General features: G+C 42.0%; 1 protein-coding gene across 1 annotated transcript in view; it reads right to left on the bottom strand.

Annotated features, from left to right (window-relative positions):
- Positions 1 to 429: 429 nt before the first annotated feature.
- Positions 430 to 21,774, bottom strand: part of LOC121281447 — a 52,278-nt gene continuing 30,933 nt past the window's right edge. The window contains exons 12-15 of the mRNA XM_041194393.1: positions 11,589 to 11,726; positions 7,608 to 7,739; positions 5,369 to 6,293; positions 430 to 1,060 (exon numbers count right to left, since the gene is read on the bottom strand). Coding sequence (XP_041050327.1) covers positions 999 to 1,060; positions 5,369 to 6,293; positions 7,608 to 7,739; positions 11,589 to 11,726 — 1,257 coding nt within the window. The 3' untranslated portion in view covers positions 430 to 998. The remainder of the gene's footprint in view (positions 1,061 to 5,368; positions 6,294 to 7,607; positions 7,740 to 11,588; positions 11,727 to 21,774) is intronic.

The following is a 21,774-nucleotide window of genomic DNA, read 5'->3' on the forward strand; positions in this document are numbered from 1 at the left end:
CCACAATGTGTACATGATTCCTTGTCACAAAAAATCTTCAGATCTTTTTGTCTTAACCCACTCTCATCCCTGTAACATTAAAAAGCACTCTACCCACTTGAAGTTTAACAGTTCCATTAGAAGTAGCTGAGAAACATTTGCATTTCACTACACATCATAAAAAGTGCTATAATTTTCCAGCCCTTCAGGCTGTAGTAACTTTGCGCCACAATGTGTACATGATTCCTTGTCACAAAAAATCTTCAGATCTTTTTGTCTTAACCCACTCTCATCCCTGTAACATTAAAAAGCACAGTTTTTATGCAGGATGTCATGGTGGAAGTGCCATTTCCTGAGGCAGTAGACATCTGAAAATAGGAATTATTGTATTAACGCTTCTGCATTCTACAGGCAAGTGGAACAATGAAACTCTAGAATTCCCAGAAAGAATATATTACAATTTTCACAGATTTATTAACGACATATTATCACAAGTTTGTTACACTCAACATTTATTTAATCACATCACTTTACAATGTTAACAGAATTCTATTAGCTTAAACATCATTGACTTGGGGTATAATACAAGGATAGAAACATAAACCCACAAAGCACGCTAACCAATCTCAACCTTGCATTGGAAGGAGTTGCCAAGAGGACAGGAAGGGTGCAAAAATTAGATTGAGCTGCCCTAAAAAATTCTGGTTGTGTTCCAGCTTGAGAACATTGGCAGATGCTGCCTGTAACAAAATGGTACATGTTCAAAACAAATCATTAGCTCACCATTTTGACTAGAGAAGTGTGTAGCATGGGAAGGTCATAAGTTTTAAATTCCTACTCATACAACAATAAATGCAAGAAAAAAATGACTTTTGCCTGTTGTAATTGTGTTTTTTTTAAAAAATCTGACTTAAACTTGATATTCAACTAACAAAACTGTTCTAAAATATTGAGATTCACAAAACGGGAGGGATTCCTTCTGCTTCAATCCATGGACATCATCGTGTTTTTTACTGGTTTCAAGGAATGAAGATGTTCTTAAAGATAGGGTGCCCTCTAGGATGTCCTCTATATGATCTTCCTGCAATAAAACAATAAGGGATATTAATATAGATATTAGCAAGAGGCACTTTAACATTTGGTAAAACTTGTGATATGGCACCATGGTATATCGAGCTGTCTCAAAGTAGATGGTTATAGGCTTGTATCCATGTAATTCTGAACTCAAATTCATTTGAATTTTTGGGGATAGGTTGTAAATATTAGGCAATGTATTCTTTAAAATCTTTCAACCTCTACCAGAGAATCCTTGTGACCAAGAGCACTCCTCCTCTCCCCAGTTTGGGCTTGGGTGAAGGGGGAGTGGTGGTGTTAGGGGGAGGTTTGGCCAAAGATTGAAGCAAGCAACCAAGAAAGCAGTACCCTCTCCAGGGCTCAGACATGAGGGGAGCCTAAAAGTAGTAAAGAGGCCAGGAGGGAAAAGTGGAGAAGCTCAGGACTGCATGGAGCATACAGGTGTCAGCAATAAACATGAATGGAAAGTCAGGCCCAAATATGAGTTTTATTGCAATAATTATAGCAGTATTTCATTTTTAATAACACTGTAGCTCCAGGTACATCATAAAGTAGTTTCTTTCCAAAAAATGCAGCTTACTTATTTTTACAATACTAGTGTTGAAATTTCATCTACTGACATATTCCAAGGGAATGCAGACCTCCTTAACCCTAAACTCAACCCTTCCCCTCCTGCAACAAAATCAGAATTGGAAAGCGGCAGCCAATATTGCCACTGTGCAGGGTCTTTCCCGCCCTCCTGGTTATAGGCTAGATTTTGCTGCCTTTGTAGCGATATCTCCTGTGTTTTCTTCCCTCAAGTCTGGGGTACATAGATGAAAACTTTATTTATTTTCTTGGCAACACTATCATAACAGCCCCATACACTGTCATTCACTCCCTCTTTCATGCTGGATCTCCTGACAGATAGGCTGCTCTCTGCTTCATTGATCCTACCTGCTCTGGTCTCAGGTCACACTGCACAGCATCAAACCTTGTTGATTGCTCCAACACAACCTCATATCTAGATTTTGACACTCACTTCCTTTATTTTCCAAAACTGATTGATCCAACAATAACTTTTTTAAAAAGTTATGCTGCTAGAGGTTTAAGTAAATTTAAAAGTTTTTTTCGCAAGCAAATATATTTTTGAAGCAAAAAAATCATGAAAGAATAACTACAGTACAGATGATTGCAAGCCAAATATTGGTTACATTTATATAGCAGCTATCATGTTCTGCAAGACGTTCTAAAACACTGATGTAAAACTATAGATGTTTCTCATATAACAGGGTTCCACAAACAGTAATGAGATGATTAGTTTTGGACCACAGGAAACTACAGGACCAAATTAGATTAATCCATCTGGTCATCCCTCAAATTGATACTCTTCAATCATACACTCCCTCCAATATTTAAAGTGTCTGGACATCTTCTGTCTTCCAAGTCTGAGCTCAGATCCCCTAGTTCTAGAGATTGTTTCTGACAGGCATCAATTTATTTTCTTAAGCATCATGAATTCTTGAATTATACCTTGTGTGCCTTTCTTTTTCCAGAATAAGCTTCAACCTATGCTGTAAATTAGCTATCAGTTTGGATGCCCTTTCTTCTGCTAAAGTACAATAACTGAGTGTAGGAACAGCAGTACTTTGTTCTCAGCATGTGGGTGGCCCATACATCCCTACTGCTAAGAACAGCAGAGGGTCTATTATAGCTAAGTTGCTTCCTCAGCCAGAGTCAACCACATAATGTGGTGGGGCTGGCGTCACATACAGGCCAAGATCCTTATCTAAGGAGTATTAATATATTCAATATTTAAGACAATGCAACAGCATTCACGGTCATTTTCTGGTGTCAAATTGACAAATGCCCAAATTTACAGAATTTGTCAAGGGATTTGACCTTACAATCTCCACGTTCAGTACCATAACCATAATTGCACCATCACCTTCTGTAGTTTGTACACTATACCTCTGGCTATATTTTCAAAGATCCAATCAGCTTTCAATGGTACATTAAACTGTTAGCTTCAATGAGTTATCCACCAGGATCCACATACCTCTCCTGTGTTGTGTCCTGTAGTCGAGAAACATTTAGTTCATACTGTCTCTGTTTATTTCTTGTTGCCATTACAACCTTTTATCCTTCAGTTTCCTAACAATACATTTAAACCTACTACTTGTCACTTGGCAACCGTCTCTCCTCCTTCATTCCATCCAATTACTGCTGTACACCCACAACCATAGCTCCCGGAAGACTAATCACTGCTCTATTTACTTCATCTTAGCCATAAAGTACATGATTCACAACTTTCATCACCAACAACTTGCATTTATATAGGGACCTTAAAGTAGTTAACTATCCAAAGGTTTTGATACCAAGCCAAATAAGGAGATATTAGAGCAGATGGCCAACAGCTTGGTTAAAGAGTTAGGTTGCAAGGAGCAAGTAAAAGAAGAGAGGCTCAGGGAGGGAATTCCAGAGCTTAAGGCCAAGGCAGCTGAAGACATGGCCACCTATGGCTGTATGATCAAAATTGAGGATGCACAGAAGGCCAGAATTGGAGGAGCATAGATATCTTCGCGGAGTGTAGGGCTAGATGAGATTGCAAAAATAAGGAGGACCACAGCCACGGAGGATTTTGAAAAAATGGTGGAAAATTTTAAAATAGAGCCATTGCTTAACCTTGAGCACAAGGTGATGCATGAGTGGGACTTGGTGAGAGTTAGGTTACGGATAGCAGAGCTTTGGATGACCTCAAGTTGAGATGGGTGGAAGATATGGGGCTGACCAGGGGAGTATTAGAATAGTCAAGTTTAGAGGTGACAAAGGTATGTATAAGGGTTGCAGCAGTAGATGAGCTGAGGCAGGGGCAGAGTCAGGCAACGTTACAGGGTGGAAATAGGCAGTATTAGTGATAGTGCAGATATGTTGTCAGAAGGTCATCACGGGGTCAAATACATCACCAAGGTTGCTAACAGACTGGTTCAACTTTGATAGTTGCCAGGGAGAGAGATGGGGTTGGATTTCACAGACAGAAGTATTGCGAATCACTAATAAAAAACCCAACACACTGCCACTGGGCTAAACAGGCTGAGAGTGGGACTTTGCCCCCCCCCAGTGGGACTGCAAGCAGGCTCACGCAGAACTTGGATAGATCCCACAGCCAGTTAAGTTACTTGCTTTGACGGCAGGGAGGGATTGGGCAGCTAAGGGAAGGGAATGGGGTGACAGGTTTTGGAGGGCAGTATGGAAGGAACAAAGGGGGGATGGGGTAATCCATCTTGGCGGGGGGGGATCATGCAATGCACACAGGACACCCACCAAAGGATGTCCACCCCTTCTTGCCTTTTACCCAATTATGTTAAAAATAATGGCCTGCCCACTCCCAGCTTATTATGGCATGGGCAATGTAAAATTTGGGTCAATTGGCTAGTTAGCAAGTTCAATTACCCATTAATTATTTATTTTAAAATGGTGGGCAGGCTGCTGGTTTCAGCACCATCTCACCTACCGTATTATGGGGGAGAGCTTGGGGTGGGCGGAAAGGTGGTGGCTGGGCACCCCTTGTATCTTATATGCCCCTCCATCAACACCTCCCCCTGCCAAAAACACACCTGGTGGGGGGCCATAAAATCCAGCCCATGGAGTCAGTGGCTAGGGAATGCAGATTAAGGCATCACTGAATCCCTTTTTCTCCTACCGTTTTTGTCACCATGCTGCTCAGGCTTCAATTCCTGTGCTACCCTCCTGTTCTTGCTTTTTTTTTTACTGTTCTTTCCAAGCCCATTTTCTCACTCAACTACAAGCACCACCACTTTCCTAATGATTTCCTTGCTCCTTCCCTCCAGTTGTGCCCACCCTGAGCAGATCTACATCTGAATCCAATGTACACTCCCCTTTTATTTCCTACAAACATATCGATAAACCTATGATATTCATTAATTTCTAAAATACACATCAATTCTAGTCTTTAATTAGTAAAGATTAACTTCCCTATTGCAATGATTACATATTTATTACATCCAGGAACTGATCTTAACTGCATATCTATACACAAGAGTAATATTCTCTAAAGCTTACAATTTTTCCATTCGGTTTATTTTTTAAAGTACAATATTTCCACTCAATTGCCAATAACAGACTAACTTCCATTTAAATGTAATAGTAAAAGTTAGAAAACTTTCCCTGAAGTGAAAACATATTCCATGTTCTTTAACAACCTTTGCATAACGTGATCTTATATATATATATATTTGTTTTTCAAATCAATCTTCAAGTTTATTTTGTTCTCTTTTATTCCCAACCCCAGCCAATAAACAAAACAGAAACTCACCACGGCCTCTGGATGGATTTGGGTTGCGGTAATATGGTTGCTGCTTCCTCTGCTGTCTTTGGAAAGCTTTTTTTTTCTTGTTAGCGTTGGCAATTAACTTTTTCTTCATTGCTGGTACAGGGGTCACACGCTTCAAAACTTCACCCTTCTTTTTTACCTCTTCTACAACTTCTGCACCGAGTAGGTCAGATGATGTCATATTTGGATGTTCTTGTGGTTTTACAGGCGTTTTGAATTTGAATAACTGCAACAAATTGTCAGCGCGAAGACTGGTCAACCAGCGATGAGTCTGTCCAGCGCACACAATCGATTGATGGCATGAAATTACAGTAGACTGCAGCCTCTCTTTCAGTTGCTCTGTAGTAAGGGAATCTAGTTCTCCAGACAACTCATCCAATTCATACTTCTGTATGGCAACTATAAGTGGACCAACAACTTCTGCTACTTTTGACTGTGCCTTACATAACACCTTCTCTGGTTCACCTAACTTTTTATCTAGATCCTCACGTGAACGTATAACTTTCTTACCAATCAGCAGTTGAATAAATGCATCATCTATCTTTGGTGTATCTAACTCATACATGTCAGGAGTTCCAGTAATACTTTGTAAATACCGTTCATGAGTTTCTAGCATTGGAACTTTGAAAGCATATGGTAACAATCTGAAGCACTCAAGTTCTTTCCCCTCATAGGTTTGAGGAACCCACAATTTATTTTTAAATGGTGCCTTGCCCTCCAGTGGCACTTTGGTCCACCTCAGCAGCTGTGGTGAATATTTAGCCCTGAGTTCAGCTAAATTTGGGGTACACGTTGGTGCAAATATGTCTTCTTCGGGTGCAGAGGTATTTTGCTGAACACCAAATTGTCTGTACAGAGATGCTGCAAAAGGAGGCATACCACCAGCAGTTGGATCCCAGTCAGGAAACTGTAATGACAAATCAATAAAAATGTTACCAACCATTCACTCTCTAGTATAAATTAACATGTGGTGCTAATGGACACCTAATGAGCAACAGCTTCAGTACTATGTTATTGCTCATTTAAGAATACTGTCCTCCTTGTTGCCTTTCAGTCTGACAAAAGCATTCTGCAGGGTTATAGAAAATAAAGCTCAATTTTGGTCTACTTACGCTTTTCTTAGTTTTAGTTTCCCAAACAGGATTTTAACTCGAGCTATAATTATGCTTTCTCCATTGGCTATTGGCAATAAAATGTTAAATCCTCGTAGGCCCATGTGAATAATACATCAAAGCTGAAACTGCCAGACTAAATGCATGCTTTATTTATTTTTTAGATAAAAAATAACTTTTTCCCTACCATTTAAGTAATAGAAATGTCAGGCATTGATACAAACACTGTAGCCACAATTTTAACAGGCATGGGAGGATGGTGGGAGTCTGGAGAGTGGGACAGGGGGTGTGTTCCAGAGATGATGGCGATCAAGGAGGGAGTCACTGCAATGAAGATCCAAGGTTCCCTTGTGGTATCCAGAGGAGCACTCCTAGTTCACAAGGAAACTGAAAATGATCGGCCCTCCTGGTCTTCTGGACTTGTTTCTGCCTTGTGCCAGGCTGTCCAGCAAAGTTGACTGTGAATAGTGAAAGCACGACTGTGCTTATTTATATCACCAGGACCCTGAAGTTTATATATTTATGAGACCCTAGCCTACCTCCAGTGAGGGAATTGAGACTATTCAAAACACACAAGTGCGGTGTGAACAAGGTGAGTAGCACATTCCATTGATTTTAATGACTGCACTCCCTGTTCTTATCGAGCATAGCAGGTTAAAATCTGGCCTGATAATTTTCTTCAACCAAGCATTATTCTGACATTTCACATCTACTTCCTGCTGCCTGCCATTCACCATCCCAGTTGGTGGGGCAGATGGTTCAGAGTTCCCCATTTTTGTAGCTTTTAAAAACAATGTCCAGAAAAACCTTTCCTTCTTATAACAGGTAAAGTACATTGCTTGGCGAGCTAAACCAAGTGACTTGGTTATTCTGATCAGATAATTCTCAATGTTGCCCATCATTGTTACTCTGCTTGACTAAGTCACAGGTTTACTGTCATTTTTACATTGCCAGATCAAACTATAGCACTGCCTCTCATTTAGTTTTCAGTAGATAATGCACTTTATCTCCGTTATTAACATTATGCACAAAGAAGAAACAAATTTTATGTAATTTAGGGTGCAGATAACTGAGTTGACTGTTCCACATATATAAATAATGTAAAATACCTTCACGTTCAGCTTCTTATATTTCTGGCACATCTCCACTCTGATGATATTGCCTTGAATAACAGGTGGTTTTGTTTGGTAAAACTTCACCATGGCTTGAGCTTCTGCACTTTTGGACATCTCCACATATCCCTTAAAACACACACATTAAATACAGGCATGGAAGCATATTCAAGTCTAAATAACAATACAGAAAGTCAATTCAAATACCATAAATCTCTGCCACTATACAGAATAACAGTGTGGGTTTATAGGTGAAGTGATTTCATCAAGGTTTATATGACAAAGGGAATAGATTGTTTTTGCATAGACAGTTTGTTTCAAGCTTGAAAACCCACGAGGCCTGTCTGAAAAATCAGAATCGTGCCCAAGTATCAGTGCTCGACTAAGTTTAGCCAGTGCCTTTTTCAGTTGTCAGCCCTTATGGTGCCAAGCCAGAAGTGAAAAAAAAAATCACCGCTTCAAGATTTTAACTAGTTTATTAATTTCATATTATCCTCCACTCTAAGAACAGGCTACTGAGGACCACACCTAGAAAAATAACAGAGCCCAAACTTTCTTTTAAGTTCAATGGGCAAAACCTGACTGGTAAGCCAAAGGTTTTGCACTTAAGATGGTCCTTCCAGACTCACGGCGTAATTGACAGATAGCACGTGGCTGCATCATGCTCACATGAAAAGCAGCATAGCATGCACTGCGAATTGACGGCCAATGTGGCAATTGGCATATTGTTCAGCAGTGATATACAGCACTTCAGGAAAGATAAACTGAGTAGATTGCCAGATGCAAAAGTCACCAGTGTAAGACAATGCAAAAGAGTGTTCTGATAAGACAATGGAGAAATTATTCCAAGGAAGGGCATGCCTTTTACACAGTGCAAAAGAAAGAGTTATAGGGCTTGTATTCTAATATCGTCAACACTCAAAAATGTCTATTTTTGGGCTCTACAAGGTAAAACATATCAATAACGGTGAATGAAACATGAGAAGGGCAACCTCTATTGTAACTGAGAATATTGATCTATTTCCCACATAGTCATGATAAGGTCATGACAGCTACTTCCCATGGGTAATCATGAGCTAGGAGTTAGGTTAAGACTGTCCAAGCTGAATTTAATAACTGTATGCAATACAATAGAATATTTAATACTTTAAGCAGTTTTATTGTTTGATCTGTCAAATAATCTAGTCTATTTCATACACATTCACCCAGGAAGAGACACAAAATGTCCTTTTCCTTAAATTGTATTCTCATTTAATCTGCCTGTCATATACAATTTGAAAGGGACTGTTATAATCACATGACAGCTGGATTTTCTCAGCCTCTAAGCAATAAACAACTTAACATGTGGATGTTTGTTAGCCTGATGCAACCATATGAGATACATATTTACATCCTTTGCTGTTGACTAAGTTTTAAATGAGTTCAAACATGTATCTCAGGCAGGCTTCCCCTCATCCATCAAATGTTCTGAAGGAGGAAGACACAGAGGCAGATAGATGGCAGGAACTGCATTAGAGGCCGTTCAGAGGGGGTTTACTAGACTGATACCTGGAATAAGTGGGTTGTCTTATGAGGATAGGCTGGACAGGCTGTGCTCATTTCCACTGGAGTTTAGAAGAGTGAGGGGTGACTTGATTGAAGTATATAAGATCCTGAATGGTATTGACAAGGTGGATGTGGAAAGGATACTTCCTATTGTGGGTGAGTCCAGAACTACGGGGTACTGTTTTAAATTTAGGGGTCGCCCTTATAGGATAGAGATGAGGAAAAATGTTTTCTCTCAGAGGGTTGTGCGACTTTGGAACTCTCTGCCTCAGAAGGCAGTGGAGGTGGAGTCACTGAATATTTTTAAGGCAGAGGTAGATTAATTCCTTTGCCTAAGAAGAATCTAACGTTATCGGATGAAACTCAAAACAAAACAGATCAGCCATGAACTTATTGAATGGTGGAGCAGGCTCGAGAGGCTGCTCCACCATTCAATAAGATCATGGCTGATCTGTTTGTGTTTTGTGTTTCATCCTATTTCGCATGTTTGTATGCATCAGAGGAGTCACAGATACTATTAAATATTGTGCAATCATCACTTCTGACCAGTGAGGTCCAGGTTTACTGTGAGTACTAAGCAGGGTTTCTCTGTTTAGCCTTTAAGTTCAAGAAGTAGAAGATACATTCTGTGCATTACAGTAAATTTGTTGTGGCCTTTGCTACAGTTAATTTATTGGTAATAAAACTGTTTTGTACTTTATAGCCTGAGCCATGTCTTACGCTTTTCCAAGTCGATAAAATTATCCAAGGGTACATGATAGAGCCAGCAAGCCAATACAATGACAAAGGTTGCTGTTTGACCTCAAGGCTCACTACAGTTAGCCAGATATTGGATGATGAGCTACTAGCTCGCTGTGCAGTTTTCTAAAACATCTAAATGGGATATCATTTCTGCTATTCTATTTATTATATTCATGGGCTTATCCTCATGATAGGTGGGGACTATGAAGCCAAGCTGTTCCAGTACAGTTACAACGTTATCTACCCAACAATGTGGAAAATAGTCCAGGTATGTCCTGGCCACAAAAAGGACAAATCCAACCAGCCAATTACTGTAGCATCAGTCTATTCTCAATTATCAGCATCAGTCTATTCTCAATTATCAGCAAAATGTCGGAATGAGTCATTGACAGTTCTGTAAAGCAGCACTTACTGAGCAATAACCTGTTCACCAATGCTCAGTTTTGGTTTCACCAGCAACACTCATCTGCAGATCTCATTACAGCCATGGTCCAAACATGGATAAAAGAGCTATGTTCCAGAGGTGAGGTGGGAACGACTGCCCTTGACATCAAGACAGCATTTGGCCAAGGAACTCTAGCAAAATCAGAGAGGAAACTATCTGGAGTCATGCCTAGCACAAAAGAAGTTTGTTGTTGTTGAAGTCCAAATTTCACTGCAAATGTTCTTCAGTACAGCATCCTAGATCCAATTTTCAGCTGTTTCATCAACAACCTTCCCTCCAACATAAAGTCAGAAGTAGGGAAGCTCATTGATGATTGCAGAGTGTTCATTACCATTCACGACTCCTTCGATACAGAAGCAGTCCATGCCAACATGAAAACCTGGACAACGTTCAGGCTTGGGCTGATAAATGGCAAGTAACATCTGTGCCACATTAGTGCCAGGAAATGACCATCTCCAACAAGAGAGAATCAAACCATCTCCCCATGACATTCAATAGCATTACCATTTCTCAATCCCTCACCATTAACATCCTGAGGTTGCCACTGGCCAGAAACTTAACAGGACCAGTCATATAAGCACTATGGCTATAAAAGTTGCGGTTGGGAATTCTGCAGTGAATAGCTCATCTCCTGGCTCCTCAAAGCCTGCTCACCATCTACAACGCACAAGTCAGTAGTGTGATGGATTCCTCTCCACTTGCCTGGACGAGTGCTGCTCTAACAACACTGGAGAAGCTCAACACCATCTAGGACAAAGCAGCCCGCTTGATTGGCACCCTATCCACCATCTAAAATATCCACATCTTCCACCAACAGTGCACAGTGGCAGTCAGCTACAAAGTGCACTGCACAACTCACCAAGCCTCCTTCAACAGTATCTTCCAAACCTGCAACCTCTACCACCCAGAAGGACAAGGGCAGGAGATGCGTGGGAACACCGCAAGCCGCAAGTTCCACACAAAGCCATGCTCCATCCTGACTTGGAACTATGCCACCGTTCCTTCAACGTCATTGGGTCAAAAACTTGTAATTCCCTTCCAAAGAGCACTTTGGGTATACCAACACCACGTGGACTACATTGGTTTAAGGAAGGCATTTCACTACCACCTTCTCAAGGGCTATTGGGGGTGGGCAATAAATAATGGCCGTGCCAATAAGGCTCACAACCCATGAACAGAAAAAAATTATACTTCCTTCCACTGATGTGATTGAAACTGATCCCAGTGTAGTCAATGTTTGTGCTTACCTCACCCTTTGCTTTGATCAGAAAGGTGTTATTAATCTTCCCAAAGAGCTCAGCAAGGTGGATTAAATCATTTTTCGTGCATTTGCCCGGTACCAGGTCAGCAATATAAACTACTTGTCCAGGCTCTTCCTTCGTATTCTAGGAAACAAGAAAACGTCTTATAGTAAAAGGACACACTCATTCTCCACAGTGCCACTAAGGCCAACATACTGCTCAGATCACAGAGCACTACATGCGTGCATTATGCAGTTTACATTTATTGGCAGCTTTTAGACGTATTTTCAAAAATACTGATTTAAGGAAATATTGTCTGAATCATTCCTAGGTGGCCTGCATGCAATATCTCAGTGGTTAACCAAGCATTCTACACCTCCCCAACACCCTAGTGATTCACAGGTGCTGAAATGTACAAGTTAGCAGAACTTGGGAAGCATTATTTTCAATAATTTGCAAAGGAAACAAATTGCATTTGTGTGCAATAGTAGATGAGTGCATAATGTGAAGTTGAATGTTGACATTTTTGTGTCTTATTTCACTGTTGCACCATATTTGCTGCCAGAGACAATTGCCATTGTTACAACTTATATTGTGTAGTAAGGAAAACAAATCAGTTCCAGAAAAGCAGAGAAGAGGGACTATCAGGCAGGAGGAAATATAACAGCAATTTCCTTCATGCAATCCCAATGTATGCCAACCTAGATCAGTGAATACATTAGAAATAATCAGATACAGCATCATCATGATCTGAGATTTCAGGAGAAATATTCCAAGGAAAGAGAAATAACCATATGAATTTCATGTTCAAAAATAGCAGCAAATATATAATTCACTCCAAATGCCATTTTTTGAACCAAGGCAGCCTGCAAAGAGCTTGCCTTGCACCAAGGGCAGCATTTGGAAATAAGGTGAGATGACTGAATGACCACACTGAAAATTCAGAGAAATATTGCCAGACAGCCCACAAAATAAACCTTTTTAAGGGTGAAGTACAAGTTGTTGCCTAGGTAAATCCAATAACTTCAAATGTCACAAAGTTTACTGCGTATAGAAAGAGTACATTGCAGAATTCATTTTCTCCCACTTGCCCTTATATATGTGATATTCAATGTTCCTACACCACTGCAATGGAATTGAGCTACTGCTTACTAGTGACACAATCAAGAACTCAGAATTAGGCAAAATGGCTTCTAACAGATATAAGGAATCAAGCTTCAATTTTTTTGTAGGTAATATTATCTTCCACTAATTAATTTGGTCACAATGAGCTTTAAATTTTAAAAAGTAATTCACAAAACCCAGCCATTGATTAGGGCTTCTGGACATTTTTTTCCCCCAAAAGAATTTCTCTTATAACTAAATTTGCTATGTAAATGATATTCCTCCTTACAGCCTCAGTACATAGGAAGAGGTATAGGCCATTCAACACCTCGAGCCTGATCCACCATTCAATTTGATCACAGCTGAGCTGTACTTAAAATCTATTTACTTGCCTTAGCTCCGTATTTGTGGAAAAGAATATGTCAGTCTTGAAACCTCCAAATGACAGCAACGTGCATTTATATAGCACCTTTAATGTACTAAGCCATTTCAAGGTGCATTGCACAATCATTATCAGACAAAATTTGACATGAAGCCACATAAACAGGTATTAGGGTTAGGTAGGTTTTAAGCAACATGTTAAAGAAGAAGAAAATTAAAGAGGCTTAGGGAGGCAACTAAAGGCTCTCAAAAACACAGGTCGCATGCCTATTAGAAAGCACTGCTTCCTCCTCAAAAGTAACCAAAACTACTTAACATTTGAAAGACTTGACCTTAAAATTAGGCCAAGGTACTTTTTCACACAAAGGGTAAATAGAAATCTGGAATTCTCTCCCCCAAATGGCTATAGGTACTTTCTTAGCTGCCATCCCCTCACCAACACTTTGTACACTGCAGCTCATCCAAAACTCTGCTGCCTGTATCCTAACTCACACTAAGCCACATTCGTCCATCATTCCTGTGCTTGCTGATCTATGTTGGCTTCCGGCCAAACAAGGCCCTGAATATAAAATTTTAATCCTTGTGTTCAAACTCCTCTGGGGCCTTGTTCTCTCTATGTAATCTCCTTCAGTCTTATAATCCTCCAAGGTCTTTGTGTTCATCCAATTCTGGTCTTCTGTGCATCCCTTATTTTGTTTACCCCTCCATTAGTGGACTGGGAGCCAGGATAGGTCAACAAGCACATGAGTGAACAAGACTTGGCAAGGCTTGGAAGCAGAACAGAATTCTGGATGAGCACAGGTTTACAGAGAGCAGAAAATGGGAGGACAGTCACGACAGCATTGGAGAATTGATTAATTGAAACAGAGGGAACAAAGGCATGCATCGGATCAGCTGAGGCAGAGTCGGGAAATGTTATAGGGGCGGAGGTAGGCAGTCTTGGTAATGGAAATATGTGATCAGAAGCTCAACTTGGGGTCAAACACAACACCAAGGGTGTGTAAAGGCCAGTAAACAGCGAAGAACGGGTCATATTCGGGATGGCACGATAGAATTAGTGGAGGATCACAAGGATCAGTGCTTGGGCCTCAATAACTTACAATCTATATCAATAAATATAATCAACACCGGAGCATCCACAACCATCTAGGGTAAATAATTCCAGAGACTCACAACCCTGAGTGAAGAAATTTCTCATCTCAGTCCTAAATGATCTTCCCATTATCCTAAGGCGATTGTCCACGTTTTAGATTCCCCTGCCAGGGAAACAAACTCTCAGAGGCCATCCTGTCAAGTCCCTTTAGAATCTTAAATGAAGACAAAAAATGCTGGAAAAACTCAGGTCTGACAGCATCTGTGGAGAGAGAGACAGGGACAATGTTTTGAGTCTGTATGACTCTTCTTCAGATCTAAAGGGAGGTAGAGATATGGTGAAATATATATACTGATTCAGTGGGGTGGAACTGGTGAAGCTGGATAGAAGGCCAACGATAGTTGGAGGCAAAGGAGAGATGGCAAAAGATGTCATAAACAAAAGGTCAAAGAGTTGTTAGTGATGGTTGTACTGGCTAAAGGAGTGCTAATGGTGACATTAAGAAAGCAAAATATAATAATGGCCGGACCAGGGTAAGCACTCTGGAAAGTGGCAGATGGCCCTAGTAAGGGTGGGATGGGGGAAGAAAGATCAATAGTAGGCTAAAAGCTGGGGATAAAACAATGAATGAAAATGGAAATAAATTTTTTTTAAAAATAATGAAAATAAATGGGAAAAAAAATTAACGTTTGGAATAATCAGCACACTTCCCAAGAATACCAATATAAGGGGAAAACAACAACTTATACTGTATGTAAAAAGAGTGCTGACTGGTTGGCAAGTGGACTCTGATTGGTTAAGGCATTGCCATGGAGAATGCACCAGTGATGGTGACTGACAGTTAACTGACAAGCATTGTTTGAAATTTAAACCAGGCTGCTTGACTCTAATTGCTCAAGACATTGCCCTGGGGAATGAACCAGCAAATGGCTGTCACTTATTTTGTTTAGCTGAAACAGGCACAAAGTGCGAACATGTTCCTTCTACCTGCAAAGAACATGGCCTTGTGTATTAATATATGTAGCTTCCAATACATGCAAATGCGCCACATTGCAAGCTCAACTGACAATCTTAAATTGGTTGTCAGCGTAATTCTTAGCACACAGAGGATTACTGAGCAAATGTTGTCCAATCACGGAATCATATCTAACGTTGGACACTGTGTTTTAAGTTTTTCAAGCACAGGCTGGCTTGGTATGGTCTGTACCTTGCCCGTTGCGAACAGTGGCTGAGGCATACTGTTTGATACGATCTGCCAGTCTTTGTGACATACGGCCTACGTACCTAGCATCACACTGGCACTGAAATTCATATACCACATTACTCATTTGTGTGATAGGCAGAACATCTTTTTGGCTTGACGGCAGCATCTTATTAGTGGCATCTTATTAGAACAAAGAAAAGTACAGCACAGGAACAGGCCCTTCGGCCCTCCCCTGCGTTGATCATATTGCCTGTCAACTAAAACATTTTGCAATTCCAGGGTCCGTATCCCTCTATTCCCATCCTATTCATGTATTTGTCAAGCTGCCTCTTAAACACCACGATCGTACCTGCATCCACCACCTCCTCTGGCAGCGAATTCCAGACACTCTCCACCCTCTGCGTAAAAAACTTGCCCCGCACATCTTCTCTATAGTTTTCTCCTCTCACCTTAAATCTATGTTCCCTAGTAATTGACCCATCCACCCTGGGAAAAAGCTTCTGACTACCTACTCTGTCCATGCCACTCATAATTTTGTAAACTTCTATCAAGTCGCCCCTCAATCTCCGTCACTCTAGTGAGAACAATCTGAGTTTCACCAACCTCTCCTCATAGCTAATAACCTCCAGACCAGGCAGCATCCTGGTAAACCTCCTCTGCAACCTCTCCAATGCCTCCATATCCTTCTGGTAATGTGGTGACCAGAATTGTACGCAATATTCCAAGTGTGGTCTAACCAAGGTTCTTTACAACTGCAGCATGACTTCCCAGCTTTTATACTCAATTCCCCTGCCAATGAAGGCAAGCATGCCATATGCCTTCCTGACTACCTTATCCACCTGCGTTGCCACTTTCAGTGACCTATGGACCTGTACACCCAGATTCCTCTGCCCATCAATGTACTCGTGTTACTACTGCATAGCAGCAGCATGAAACAGCTAGCTTCACCTGTTGCTCAAATTTTTGAGATGCCTTGCCCTTCCAGGGTAATCTGAAGTAGACTGGGCACTTTCAGGGCCAAAAGTGATGGTCTTAGGCCCGTGCATGAGTTTGCGTCATAGACAGCGCAAAATGATCCGGTTAGGGTAGCCAATATTCTGCAGGCTGCCTTTGATGCGTCCCATTTCAGCATCAAGGCTGCATGGTGAGCAAATGGCTCAGGCTTATTTACAAGGTTTGCCAAAGGAACCAATATTATACCGTGTGAAACTGTAAAAATCCCAACGAGTATATTGACCAGTGAAGGGAGGGCGGCGGTAGACTGTGGTAAGGCCTGGCAGATTTCTTAACTGGTACGTCAAGGAGGGGGAAGTTCATTTGACTGCTCCATTTCTAAGGCGAATTTGACTGCAGGATGTAGGCCATTAAGACATGTAAGAAAATTGTTACCTGCAGCTAAATTCACCTGTTGCTCAATCTACTGAGATACTTTGCTCTTCCAGGGTAATCTGAGGTAGGCTGGGCACTTTTCAGGATCGCAAGTGATGGTCTTGGGCCCGTTCATGAGTTTGCATGAAATACAGCGTGAAATGATCTGATCAGGGTAGCCATTATCCTTCACCCTATTTCAGCATCAAATAATTGGGCTCGCAATGGCACATTTACATATACTGGAAGCTACATATATTAGTACACAGGGCCATGTTCTTTGCAGGCAGAAGGAACATGTACGCACATTGTGCCTACTTCAGCTAAACAAAATAAGTGACAGCCATTCACTGGTCCATTCCCCAATGCAATGTTTTGAGCAATCAGAGTCAAGCAGCCTGGTTTAACTTTCAAACAATGCTTGGCAGTTTACTGCCAGTCACCATAAACTGGCACATTCTCCATGGCAACGCCTCTACCAGAGTTCACTTGCTAACCAATCAGCACTCCCTTCTCATACAGTATAATATGTTGTTTACCCTGACATTGGTATTTTCTTGAAAATTGTGATGAATGCAAGACAAAAAAATGCCTCTTTTTTCAGCAATACTCAAGTTCTACCAAACGACTAACTATAGAGTAATTATAATGGGGGATTTCAATTATCCAAATAAAACTGGGATTGGAATAGTGCAAAGGCACAAGAAGGGCGACAGTTCCTGGAATGCATTCAAGATAATTTTCTGCAGCAGTACGTTTCCAGTCCAACAAGAGGACAGGCACCCGTTGGACCTGGTTCTGGGGAATGAGTTGGACCAAGTGGATCAAATATCAGTGGGAGAGCATTTAGGAGAGCTTACGTATAATAAGTTTTAGGTTGGTCATGGAAAAGAACAAGGAACAATTCAGAGCAGGGGTGATTAATTGGGGGATGAAAATGCATCTGAGTCGAGCGAGTTGGAATCAAATGTTGGCAGAAAAGACAGTTGCTGAATAATGGGGCACCTTCAAAGAAAAAGTAATGCAGACAATATCAAAGTATGAAAGGGAAAGGTAGGATTAATAAATCTAGTACATCCTGGATGATGAGAGAGATGGAAGCGAAGATGAAAAGGAAGAAGTGTGCAATGACAGATGTCAGATAGAAAATGCGAGGGAGAATCAGGCTGAATATAGAAGGACCAGAGTCACTGTTTAAAAATAAGGGGTCGTCCATTTTAAACAGAGATGAGGTGAAATTTTTTCCACTCAGAGGGTCATGAGTCTTTGGAGCTCTCTTCCTGAAAAGGTGGTAGAAGCAGAGTATTTGAATATTTTTAAGGCTGAGGTGGATGGATTCTTGGTAAGCAAGAGGGGTGCTAGGTTATTGGTGGTAGGTGGGATGCATATGTCAAGCTACTATCAGATCAGCCACGATCTTATTAAATGGCGGAACAGGTTCGAATGGCTCAATAGCCTACTCCTGCTCCTTGTTCATATGAAAAGAGATAGGCAGTTAACATTAAAGGGAGTCCCAAGGTCCTCTATAAAAATATAAATTATAAAAGGGTGGTATAAGAAAGAGTAGGGCCGATTGGGGATTCAAAAAAGGGGAATTGCATGTGCAGGTAGGAGAAATACTGGAGGTATTAAACGGGTGGGTATTTTGCATCTGTCTTTACAGAGAAAGATGATGTTATCCAGGCTGAGGTAAGAGAGGAGATAACTGGTACACTAGAAGGATTTACAATTGAGAAAGAGGTGTTAGAAAGGCAATCTCTAGTTAAAATTGACGAGGTACCAAGACCGGATGAGATGCATCCAATGATACTGAGGGAAACGAGAGTGGAAATTGCAGAGGCACTAGTGATAATCTTCCAGTCTTCCTTAGACACAGGGATAGTACCAGAGGACTGGAGAATTACGAATGCTACACCCTTGTTTAAAAAGGGGTGCAAGGATAAAGCCGGCAACTACAGGCCAATCAGTCTGATTTCAGTGGTAAGAGAAACTTCTGGAAATTATAGTTCGGGACAAAATCAATAGTCACTTAGACAAGTGCAGGGTAATTAAGGAAAGCTAGCACGGATTCATTAAGGGAAAATCATGTTTAACTAACTTGGAGTTTTTTGAGGAGGTAACAGAGACAGTTGATAAGGGAAACACTGTTGATGCAGTGTGTATGGATTTTCAAAAGGCATTTGATACAGTGCCACACAACAGACTTGTAAACAAAATTCTAGCTCATGGAATAAAAGGGAAAGTCGGCACTTGGATCAGAACAAAAGCAAAGAACTGCAGATGCTGGAAATCCAAAACAAAAACAGAAACAGAAATACCTGGAAAAACTCAGCAGGTCTGGCAGCATCGGTGGAGAAGAGCACAGTTGACGTTTCGAGTCCTCATGACCCTTCAACAGAACTAAGTAAAAATAGGAAAGGGGTGAAATATAAGCTGGATTAAGGGGGGCAGGGGGTGTGGTTTGTTGGGACAAGAAGCCGGTAATAGGTGGAGATAACCAAAAGTTGTCACAGACAAAAGGACAAACAGGTGTTGAAGGTGGTGATATTATCTAAAGGAATGTGCTAATTAAGAGTAGAGAGCAGGACAAACAAGGTACAGATCGCTCTAGTGGAGGTGGGGTGAAGGAATACTAAAAAGGCAAAAAGGTAGAGATAAACAATGGTTGGAAATACATTTAAAAATAATGGAAATAGGTGGGAAAAGAAAAATCTATATAAATTATTGGAAAAAACATAAAGGAGGGGGAAGAAATGGAAAGGAGGTGGAGATGGAGGAGAGAGTTCATGATCTAAAATTGTTGAACTCAATATTCAGTCCGGAAGGCTGTAAAGTGCCTAGTCAGAAGATGAGGTGCTGTTCCTCCAGTTTGCATTGAGCTTCACTGGAACAATGCAGCAAGCCAAGGATAGACAGGTGGGCATGAGAGCAGGGTGGAGTGTTGAAATGGCAAGCGACAGGGAGGTCTGGGTAATGCTTGCAGACAGACCGAAGGTGTTCTGCAAAGCCATCACCCAGTCTGCATTTGGTCTCTCCAATGTAGAGGAAACCGCATTGGGAGCAACAAATGCAGTAGACTAAGGTGAGGGAAGTGCAAGTGAAATGCTGCTTCACTTGAAAGGAGTGTTTGGGCCCTTGGACGGTGAGGAGAGAGGAAGTGAAGGGGCAGGCGTTGCATCTTCTGTGGTTGCATGGGAAGGAGCCGTGGGAGGGGGTTGTTGTGTAGGGGATGATGGAGGAGTGGACCAGGGTGTCACGGAGGGAACAATCCCTACAGAAGGCCGCCGGGGGAGTGAAGGGAAGATGTGTTTGGTGGTGGCATCATGCTGGAGTTGGTGGAAATGACGGAGGATTATCCTTTGAATGAGGAGGTTGGTGAGGTGATAAGTGAGGACAAGGGGGACCCTATCATGTTTCTGGGAGGGAGGAGAAGGCGTGAGGGTGGATGCGCGGGAGATGGGCCGGACACGGTTGAGGGCCCTGTCAACGACCGTGGGTGGAAAACCTCGGTTAAGGAAGCAGGAAGACATGTCAGAGGAACTGTTTTGGAAAGTATCGCATCAGAACAGATGCGACGGAGGTGAAGAAACTGAGAGAATGGGATGGAGTCCTTACAGGAAGCAGGGTGTGAGGAGCTGTAGTCGAGGTAGCTGTGGAAGTCAGTAGGCTTGTAATGGATATTGGTGGTCAGTCTATCACCAGAAATTGAGACACAGAGGTCAAGGAAGGGAAGGGAAGTGTCAGAGATGGACCATGTGAAAATGATGGAGGGGTGGAGATTGGAAGCAAAATTAATAAATTTTTCCAGGTCCCGACGAGAGCATGAAGCAGCACCAAAGTAATCATCGATGTACCGGAGAAAGAATTGTGGGAGGGGGCCGGAGTAGGACTGGAACAAGGAATGTTCCACATATCCCATAAAGAGACAGGCATAGCTGGGGCCCATGCGGATATCCATAGCCACACCTTTTATCTGCAGGAAGTGAGAGGAGTTTAAGGAGAAATTGTTCAGTGTGAGAACAAGTTCAGCCAGACGAGGAGAGTAGTGGTGGATGGAGATTGTTCGAGCCTCTGTTCGAGGAAGAAGCGGAGAGCCACCAGACCATCCTCGTGGGGGATGGAGTTGTAGAGGGATTGGACGTCCATGGTGAAGAGGAGGCGGTTGGGGCCAGGGAACTGGAAATTGTTGATGTGACGTAAGGTGTCAGAGGAATCACAGATGTAGGTGGGAAGGGACTGAACAAGGGGAGAGAGAAGGGAGTCAAGATAGCAAGAAATGAGTTCTGTGGGGCAGGAACAGGTTGACACGATGGGTCTGCGGGACAGTCCTGTTTGTGGATTTTGGGTAGGAGGTAGAAGCGGGCCGTCTGAGTTTGGGCGACTATCAGGTTGGAAGCTGTGGGAGGAAGATCTCCAGAGGAGATGAGGTCAGTGACGGTCCTGGAAACAATGGCTTGATGTTCAGTGGTGGGGTCATGGTCCAGGGAGAGGTAGGAGGAAGTGTCTGCGAGTTGACGCTCAGCCTCCGCGAGGTAGAGGTCAGTGCACCTGACAACAATACCGCCACCCTCGTCAGCGAGTTTGAAGACAATGTTAGGGTTGGACCTGAGAGAATGGAGTGCAATAAGTTCAGAGAGAGACAAATTAGAATGGGTGAGAGGAGCCAAGAAATTGAGACGACTAATGTCACGTCAGTGGAAAGATCAAGAGAAGGTAAGAATCCAGAGGGAGGGGGCCAAGTGGAGGGAGAACATTGGAGGTGGGTAAAAGGATCCATTGAACGGGGAGAGGACTCCTGCTCAAAGAACTGTGCACGGAGACAAAGGCAGCGGAAGAAGAGTTCAGGATCATGCCGAGCCCGAAATTCATTGAGATGAGGGCGTAAGGGTATGAAACTAAGTCCTTTGCTGAACACTGAACGTTCAGCGTCAGAAAGGGGAATGTCAGGGGGTATAGTGAATACACAGCCGGAGCTGGAATTGGAAGACGGGATGGGGACAGAGGGACAGGCAGGGGTGGAGGGTCCTGGCTGGGTGTTGGTG

The sequence above is a fragment of the Carcharodon carcharias genome, chromosome 8, assembly GCF_017639515.1.
Source record: "Carcharodon carcharias isolate sCarCar2 chromosome 8, sCarCar2.pri, whole genome shotgun sequence".
Lineage (NCBI taxonomy): Eukaryota > Metazoa > Chordata > Chondrichthyes > Lamniformes > Lamnidae > Carcharodon > Carcharodon carcharias.